Raw genomic sequence first — 9,783 nt, forward strand, 5'->3', positions numbered from 1 at the left:
AGAAGGTTCTCTGGGAGAAGGTTCTCTGGAGAAGGTTCTCTGGAGAAGGTTCTCTGGGAGAAGGTTCTCTGGAGAGGGTTCTCTGGGAGAAATGCCTGTGGACCAGCGCCCTTCAGCGGTATGACAGCAGGTGGGAGTCTGGACTTCAGACCCTGCCCAGTCCAGTGGGGGCTGGGCGGGCGGCAGATGGTGACAGCAGGGTGGCTGTGGGTGGACCTTGCTGTCATCCTAGTGACAAGGCCTGGACGACCATTTCCAAAGAGCTGAGTCAGAGCTGCTTTCTTCCTTGTCTAATGATTTAATTCCAATGAGGACATATCGCTATCAATCTGAAAGAAAGTCGGACAGCTGCCAGAGACTCGACAGTGGGGGCAGGGGGGTGCCTTCCATCTGCAAGGGCTTCCCAGGAGGCGAGGCGGCAGGACCTGAGCCCCACCAGAGGCCCCCAGCCCCCCATCGCTGCTCCCCCAAAGTCAGTCTGGTTCTGAAGGAGTTAAGGAGGGCAAGGGAGGAGAGCTGCCTCCAGGGAAGGACAGAGCGATGACTCAGGAAAACAGCAAAACAGCTTGGCGGGTGCAAGAGCAGCAGACTCTTCCCTCCTTGTGACATTTCGCTGAAATCTTAGTAATGGGGAACAGAGCAGGTGACGAGATACTTCCCAAACCTGTGTCCTGTGAGCCACCAGAAATAATCCCACTCAGCCGTTCCTGGGGACCCCTCCTCTGAAAGGACAGCTTTCTTTGGGGTAACCGGCCTCTTAGCTTTCGAGCCACAGACAGTGACAGCTGAGGCCTTTTTTATGATGTTCAATGCAGCAGGTACCGTCCAGATGCCCTCCCCCTCCTGCCCCCCAGTCCTTCCAAGGATCCCCCGTGTGGCCACACGGGGTCTGAACTCCGGCAGCCCCATTCCAGGGCACACCCACGGCCTGCGGTGAGGAAGAGCCTGTCCCAGCTCGGCAGCAAGTCGCCTTCCGCATCCAGGGCCTGTGTCTGGAGATGAGGCTCACAATGTGCCCATTTTCCCCCTTTACTGCTAATGCTGGGGGAGAGAGGGCAACAGGAGCTAGTTCCAGGAACTGAAAGAAAAGTGGAAAGTCGTGTGTGTGTGTGTGTGTCTGTGTCTGTGTGTCTGATTGATGATGCAAGGCCTGTTTCACAGGCAGTCCAGTCCCCAGAAGCACATTCGCCTTCCAGCCTTCGTATGGGGCCACCAGAACCTGGCCTGAGCCACAGAATAAGTAGTGGAGGGGAAGCAGGAAGGGAAGTGGGGGCTCCCCAGTCATCTCCCCAGGTCTCCAATCTCCATGCAGCCGGGCACACCAGGCCCCCGCCCCCACCCACATCCGGCCTGAGTCACTGCTCTCCCCTTCTCCATAGTCTAGGAAATGACACATCGTTATGGGAATTGTCTCCTCTGGAGAGGGAAAGGGCCCCAGCTGAAAGGCCTGCACGTCCCCAGGAAAGCCAGGTCTGTGCATGTTTTTGTGGGTGTTGAATTTCCTTAATGATGTCGCCGAGGCGCCTACTGAGGCCTGCGTGAAAAAAAGAAACTCGGTCGACAAGCTGAGACAGGCCTCATGGCCCACAGGGTGACCAGCACTGCTCGGTCAGAGATGGGCGGCATGGGACAAACTGGGACGCAGAAGTCAGGGCACAAACTCCGACACACCGGGTTGCAGATGCTACAGGGTGGTCAGAACTGAGCCTGCTGCCGCTCAACAGTGCGGCCTGAGGAAGCTACTCAACCTCTCTGGGTCTTGTTCTTCCTAAAGGTGGGGGTCTCGGCGCCTGGAGGAGTTATGGAAGATTAGCTCAGAGAGCTCACGGGGAGCTCTGAGGATACACCTGGCAAAGGCTAAGCACTCAAGGGGAAATGACTGGTTTAAAGCAACATCTCGGCCTGCACCCTCCCACCACCACCCCTCTCCAAAACGGCTCCCTTCGCAGGAGCGTGAAGCCCTGGACACGATCTCTCCATTTCAGTCAGAAGGCTGGATGCCAGGTTTCCTCCCGTTACTACAGAGACAGGTCGAGACAGCGGCCAGGGCCCGTGCTGGCTCGGGGAGCAGGGCCGGACTGACAAAAGAGCACTCGCTCTCCTGATTACAGCGAAGGCCCCGACAGACGGTTAGATGGTTAATCGGTTAGATGGTTAATCGGTTAGATGGTTAATCGGTTAATCGTTTCAAAGGGTTTCTTTTCCCTAAGACACCAGCAGGTACCCACCCCAGGCGGCCTCCCTCCGCAGGAATCTCAGGGCCCTCTCCAGCCAGCAATGACATCATGATGAAACAAAAGCCTGGAATTTCTTGCAGGCCCAGAGCAGACATGAGAAATTTGGGAGCAAAAGATCAGGGGTGTGGAAGGGGCAAATGCTTCTTCCAGCACAGAATGCCCAAGCCCCAAGGGAGGTGTGAGGGGGAAAATGGAATCGTCAAGAGAATATTTATATTTAGCACACACCAAACACCTAGAATCACACCATCTTGAAAACCAGGTTGGGGCCTGGGAGTCATGAGCCTCCTCCGGAGAAGACGCCCTCACCTGCGCTGGGCCTCCGAAGAGGAGCGTCTCCCCCGGGCCAGGAAAAGGAGGGCTGGAGTGGAAATGAGGCACGGAAACATCGGCCCACCTGGGCAATGTCTTGTAGCAGAAAGCTGGGCACCGGGGAGGACGGGGCAGAGGGGGGCAAGGGACCAGGGAGGGGCGCTTACCTGCCACTGGGAAACCGCTGCTGCCCGGAGGACCCAGCCTCTCTTTTTTAAAAGAGAACAGAGGCTCACCCTCGGCAGCCATTCCTGCTTCCGGATGCTTAGAGGCCTCTCCCAGGGGGAGGAGGAAGAAGCAAAGCGGACAAGCCGAGAGTCACCACTTACCAGGCCAGCCCGGCCTTGTGGCCTCCGTATGCATTAGGTGGCCCGCAGGGCAAGGACAGGCTCACCTCTCCGGGAATCAGACCGTCTGCGGCAGAGCGACGAGCCTCCGTGTCCCTGGGCTTTCAGCTCTAATTTATCACCCTGGACAGACAGCAGCTAGGCCGAGCCGAGAGCCTCCAGCCACTGCAGCGGGGCCATTTATTTCCCCGGATGTGAATAAACACTCAAATTGCAGTCGTTCAGCTGGTTGAAAAGCAACCATCCAAGAGGGGGAGGGGGAGTGCTGGGTAGTTTGCCCTTTGAAGGTTTTTTCTGTTTTTTTAATAATTGTTCCCCAATTCTCCCCGGTTCCAATGTGCCTCTCCTCCAAGAAGCCAGAAAACGGTCTTTTTTTTTTTTTTATTGGTGTCGTAATCCTTTCCCACTGTGGACCGTCTGGATGTCTGCCCCTCAGTAATGCAGAAATGACTGAGTGGCACATTCATATGTAAAAGGTGAACCCCCAAACCTGCAGGACAGAAATGGCTTCTATCCCGGGAAAAGAGGCTGATTTACAAATGAATTCCGTGTTTAGCCCTCAACAACCAGAGGCAATTGCAAGCCCAGAGCCCTTTCTGCCCCTCTGCTGGGAAGAAGCCTTCTGGAAAAATCAAAAACATCTCAACAGGAATTTCCTGGTTCAAGAATGCCAAGCTCTTTCAAACTGCACAAAGTGGGGGAGGCAGGGTCCACCCTCTGAGAAACCACCACCCCCCACCCCACATACACATGCCCCTCACCCATCCCCCTCAGTAGGTACAGGACCTTCTGGATGGTTACAGCAACGTGTGTACATATTTGAGGCCCTGATATGAACCAAATCACCACAAAGAAAATGTGGAGTAACTGGTTGCCTCTGGCCTTGACTCGGTAGCTGGGGGGGTGGGGGGGTGGGAGTCAGGGGTGGCAAGGTTCACAGGTGGCTGAGGCCATTTGCATTACTTATCCAGGGGCCTAAACCTGGTGCACCCACCCCACCTCCCCACTCAGCCCGGCAGGCCCAGCTCAGGTTCAGGAAACTTCAAGGGCTGGCGTGAGGCTTTCAAAAGGCAAAAGGAAGTGCAGTGTCTGTGGTCCAGTTCAGAAACAAAAAGACGCTGCCAATGAAGCCTAGAAGCAGCAGAGAGAAAAAAGGGTAATAAAGAGGCTTCGGGAAGGGGAACAGATGAAGGGAGAGACGCGGCAGGCAGGCGGGCAGGCAGGCTGGCGGGCGGGCAGGCAGGCAGGCAGGCGGGCGGGCAGGCAGGCAGGCACTGCCCCCACACCCACCGGAAGAGGGTCTGGCCTCTCCCAGTCACTTTATTAGACAAATCCTCTACAAAGACAGCAGGGACGCGGAGACCTGCTGCAGCCACCTGGTCACCTTCCGGAAAAGCAGCAAGGATATTCGAGTCCCAGAGTCCCCTGAATTGCCCCCAAAAGGCTTACTATCTCCAGCACAGTGGGGCCTGGGGGGAGCGGTGACCAGCGTGTCCTGGAAAGGAACAGCAACTTCTGAGGGAGAACTAGAGGCACCAACTCGTGACACCGCCATGAAACAGAATAAAGGAGGAACAGTGTCTCCATGCCCTGGCCTGAACAAAACCCGAGTGAACAAAGGCCAGAAACAGCAGCCGGGTGAAGGAGGCCGCGTGGGTCTGGAGGGAGGCCCGGCAGACTCTGCGCTCCTGTCTGGATGCCTCCTGATCACACTGACATATTTTACTAAGATTTCTAAGTGGTCAGAGGGGAAAGGCCGAGACAACCACCTTCACGGAGTTCACACTACATGCCAGGCAGTGTCTCAGCCAGGCACATGTCTGTGCCCCCATCTGGTCCCCAAGAGCGGCTCAGATCATGTCCCCAGGACAAACCGGGGGCCCCTTTTAAAGAGCTCAGTGTTTCTCAACATGTCATGTCCCCTCCCAGAGGACCCCTGACGACGTCTGCAGACAATTTGGGGACGCCACACCTAGGCAAAGGCAGGAGTGCTACTGGCCCCCAGTGGTAGAGGATCTTGCTAACCACCCTAACCGTGCACGGGGCACCCCACCCCACCCCAAAAGAGACATCAGGCCCCCAAAGTCAGGGGTGCCCACGTGGAGAAGCCCTGATGTAAAGAACCTCGCTGAGAGGGAGCTACCGGGCAGGTCTCACCTTGTGTAAACAAATACACCACCCACAGCGGCATCTGCGCCCATTAAAAGGCAAATGATGCCAAATGTTTCAGCCCAGACTTCAGATTTCAAAGAGAAGAAAACAGTGGGACCTGTCGGTGAGTCACTGAGCAGCTCCTGGACGGGAGCTTCTGGGGTTCCGAGGCTAATGTGGGGCAAGTCCCGCCCCCCACACACCCGACTGTGTAACAGCTGGCCTGTGCTGAGCACTTTTCATCACCATTCTCAGTGCAAATATCAGTTTACTCATATTGCGCCTTCCACAGGGAGGGAGGGAGTGGGGATCCCCGTTTTACTGAAGAGGAAACTGTGATCCGGAGAAAATCGAGCCCGGGATGATGCTGTCTAGAACAGATCAAATGGCTATGATTTGCTCTAGAAACATCAGACACTGGTCAGAGGGAGCAGAGGCCAAGCAGGAGGAAACCCGGGGCAATGGTGTGACCTAGGGGGTAGGGGAGAAAGTTCCCAAGGAAATGCTGCTGTTTTCTTCCCAGACTGAGCTCATGTGACTCAGTTGCTTATTGAGATCAGCCACTTCCCTCCTTGGGGTTCCTACCAAGAATCCCAGCACATAAGAATGTCTGTGCCCATTTTAAAGGTACAGCCATAGTATTTGTTTTATATGCCCCAAGAAGACAGGTCAGTGAGCCGGCTGGGGCCTCCACCTGGCTGGGTCCTATTCTGAGGGCCTCACCTGCACCAGCCACCTGCCTTCTCTAGGGCGGGAGCCCACCTGCTAAGGACAGGCTTGGCACGGTGTCAACACAGCACTATTGTTCAACGTGTGGGCTCTGAGCCACACCTCTGGGGCCGGAATCCAAGGCGGCCACCTGCCAGCTGTGTGTCCTCTGGCGAGTTGCTTAACCTCTCTGTGCCTTTGTCAGTTCGGCTGCCACTGTTAGCATCCACTCAAAGAGTTATTAGGGAGAAATAACAAGAAGCAGGCAAAGTGTCAGAGCCCGTGAATTATTACTGTGATTATTTGAGAAAAGGAGGCTCCGGGGCAGGAAAAAAAAGACTAAAACCCTGAAATCCCAAACCCGTTTCCCCAAATCAAAAAGATCTTCATGATCCGCCCCAGGCTCCTCCAGCTTGCCTAAGGAAAAGTTGCACTGGTGAAAAACACCGCTGAATTTCCAGGTCAGTCCCCTCTCAGGCTGGCACGGGTCCCAACAAGCAGGGCTCAGAATGCCCCCCAGGGCTCAGGACTTCCTCCAGATCAAAGCAGAACCCTCCAAACCCTCCAAGGGGCCCCCCCATCCCAGTCCACTCCCCACCCCCATTCCAGGCTGACCTTCTCCAGACTCCTCAAATGCACCCTCCTCCCTACTCAGGAGAGGCCCAGCGAGCCCAGGAGGGTGTTGGCCTCAAGAGTCCTGTGCAAAATGCATTATGATGCCAACCCTCGCGGGGTAGACTGACAGTGCCTCCGTGATGCCTGGCACACAGCTAGTGCTCAGCAGACAGTGCTCCTTCCCTACCATCCTCACTTCTGCCTGTTTATAGTTAGTCCAACCTCCAGTCATCAACCTTGATCCAGGATATGACCATTCGCCTGCCCCTACACAGCAGCTCCCAGTAAGAAAAGCACTTTTACCCCACCCCTCAACCCCTCCCTCGTGAGGGGCTCACAAGTGTATTATTTTTGTCAAGACCTACCAGCCTGTCATCTGACCCTGCCCACCCTCGCTCCTCCAGCCAGCCAGCCTACCACAGGGCTTCAAAGAAGCCACACTCATCTGCACTCGCTGATTTTTCCAGCTAGCAAGTCCCATACCCAACCTTCCCACCGTTGGCAACTTCAGCTTTTGGCTCAAATGTCACCTCCCCAGAGAAGCCTCCTTGGCCCCCCAGCTTCCAGCCTCAAGTAGCTTTCCCCTTTCATCTCTAGTTGAAAATTATCAAAAAAGTATTTCCTTCCTTTGACGGTTCACATGCTTCTTGTTTCTCCTCCAGAATATGGGCTTGTCAGGCTTTCTTTGCTTTCTTTCACCCCAGCCTGATTTGGAGGTGCCCCCCCAATCACCTGACACCCCATTGAGCCACAAGAGAGGGTTAACAAAGCCACGGGGTTTGCTGGCAGAACAGACTTACAGGAAACTCCAGTTTTTCTTCCCCATCTAAGACATTCTCCCTGCAAATCAAGAAAGCTGGAGGGGTGTGACGCCATGGGGAAGATCACACAAAAGGGACCCAGGCCATTCCAGTGTCCGGAAAAAAAGAGAAACTAGAGCAGGAAATTCCCTTTCAACAGGTACTCAGTCTGTCTTATTTCTTCCCAAAGAGCCCACTTCCCCCAAAAGTAGGGGATTAAGTAAGGATTTATATCCTGAACATGAGGAGGCCATGCAGCTAAACACAATTGCTGAAAAGCCCAAGGGGGTGACTCAGGTTTTCTCTGGCTACCGGCTTCCAGTGTCTCTCCATTCTTCTGGGGGGAGCTATTGTTTCAGAATCATTTGGCCTTAAAAAAGAGAAATGACTTTCTTCAGGGAAACACTTCCCACAGGGAGACCCCCCCCCACCGCGATGACAATTTAACCAAATTTTTTTAGGGATTCTTTGCACTTTTTCTTATCAGACCCTTTTAAGTCTGGCGATCTCTTTCCCATCACCTCCCTTGATCCTCCGGCTGGATTCTCCAAATTCTGCCCTTACAAGAGGAAAGAAGCAAGGGCCGCTCTCTTATCTATTTGAAAGCAGCAACAACCCCAGCTAGCCTCAAAAACGGAAAGTGAAAAATTATTATCCAAGAGTTCCTCTTCTCTCCATCCCACCTAATCGGTATGAGTCAAGAGAAAATAAATCTGCTTCTCCTGTCTCCATCTTGATTCCCTGGGGCCTCTCAGCCTGTCAGCATCTCGCCAGGTTTGAGATGAGTCTAGATTTTAAAGATGTATGTTTGTCAAGCTCTCACCAACCACTCCTATCATACCTGGTCTCAAACCAAAACCAGCAACCTGGTTTGAAAGACAGTCCCCAGAATGCTGGGGGCTGAGGGAGAGGGCGCATTACCAGAGGGCGGGTGAAGGAGAGCCAGGGCAGCTTCTTTGGTAGAGGGACCCCATGACAGCCGAGGACAGCAATGACCTAGGACGGAGCCACCAGCAGCCAAGAAATTCATCCACCGCCAAGCCATGAGCTGGGAATGGCTCACTAAAGGACCCAGGATGTGCCCAGCCCACCCAAACAGCAAGGTACAACTTCTAAATTTGGGTTAGTGGTTGCCACTTTAAAAGTGGGGGAGGGACCCTCCATTGACGGGTTAGGATACAGCACTGCAAGCCAGCCACAGCCACGTAAGTGCAAGTTCGATCCCCAGCCTGGGAGGTGACCCACATGGCATGGCAGACATCTCCTGACCTGCCCCGCTGCTCTCCTCAGCAGTGTATTTCCTTGACATGCCTGTTCTGCTCCCCACTCTGTCTCTGGTGAGTCCTCTTACCAACGCTGCACCTCTGGCTTGTTCCCCAGTTCTGTATGCATGAATAAATACATCTTCAAAAAAAAAAAAAAGTGGGGGAAGTTTCTAACTTCTCTTTAAAAAGAAAAATCAGAAAATCAAGCCACGAAAGAGTCTCTAATCCTTCAGGCCACCCTTGAGGAAAACACAAAATTCCATTTGCCAGGTAATTAAATCTAATCTGAAAATTCCCTTCCAGGTAGAGTTAAGCAGAGAACACATGAGGAGCAACACAGTGTGGCCAAGCTGTAGAAAGTCTGACCCCATCACCGAATAAGCTGGCTTGCACGTCAGAAGCAGAGGTGTGCAGAAACACACATGCACTCAAAGTCCTCACATCCGTGGCCTGGGGGAGGAGACTGTAGCTTTTTCATTGTATTCTCTGGCTGACTTTATCCTTTGAAAGGGAAACCCAATAGCCCTTTTTTCCTTTAACATTAAAGAGCTTACATTTCTCAGAAGACTCCTTCTTCCAGAACAATTTACTGTGCAGCTACTGCAATACATCGGCCCAGGTAGCAAAGAGGTGAGCCAGGCGTGGCCCCCACGTGTCCAGCCAAGGAGACCACGCGTCCTGTGGGGTTTCCCCAGCCAGGGCTCCAACATGCCAAAGGCCCTGGCAGAAGGGCATTTCAACAGGGCCTTGATACAAAGGGCAAGTTGGGAAAATGGAGGACGATGACTGTGCTCTCTCTGTACAGGGCCACGAGCGGATCCTGGACTCTGCACAATAATCCCTCAAGGCTGATGCCAGTCCCGGGCTGGCTGTTTCACCTGCAGCACCTGGCACAACGCAACCACGAAGGCTACGCAGCAGTGCTAGAACTTTCTATCACGACGGCGACATTCTCTGTTCCCTACCGGCACTGATAGGGCAACCTCCAGCCACAGGGGTCACAGGTACCGGAAATGTAGCTGGTGTGCCTGAGGGAGGACCTTCTTTTGGATACATGTAGATCTGAACAGTCTCGCTCAGCCAGTGGCAGTTGTATCGGCCAGCGTAACTGCAGACACCGGCACACAAAGTGGGTGAGGCAAGCAAGCGTCTGCAGAACCCTCCGTGTCTTGAGGTGGTCTTAACACATGAATGATCTGATGCCTACAAGCGTGCAGAATACGGGTTTGGATTGCTCCTTTTGTTGAGAATGGGACCCTTTTAAGTCTGGCGATCTCTTTCCCATCACCTCCCTTGATCCTCCGGCTGGATTCTCCAAATTCTGCCCTTACAAGAGGAAAGAAGCAAG

At 53.9% G+C, this 9,783-nt stretch overlaps 1 protein-coding gene across 11 annotated transcripts in view; it reads right to left on the reverse strand.

The window, feature by feature from the left end:
• Positions 1–9,783, reverse strand: part of ZMYND8 (zinc finger, MYND-type containing 8) — a 96,554-nt gene that overhangs the window by 67,600 nt on the left and 19,171 nt on the right. The window contains exon 1 of one of the 11 annotated variants that reach the window (XM_012728235.1): positions 2,879–3,467. The exons of the other annotated variants lie outside the window; for them this stretch is intronic. Coding sequence (XP_012583689.1) covers positions 2,879–2,912 — 34 coding nt within the window. The 5' untranslated portion in view covers positions 2,913–3,467. Of the gene's footprint in view, positions 1–2,878; positions 3,468–9,783 lie in introns of those variants that run through there. 11 annotated transcript variants of the gene reach the window in all.

This window comes from Condylura cristata, unplaced genomic scaffold (genome assembly GCF_000260355.1).
Source record: "Condylura cristata isolate star-nosed mole 26May11 unplaced genomic scaffold, ConCri1.0 scaffold00022, whole genome shotgun sequence".
Classification (NCBI taxonomy): domain Eukaryota; kingdom Metazoa; phylum Chordata; class Mammalia; order Eulipotyphla; family Talpidae; genus Condylura; species Condylura cristata.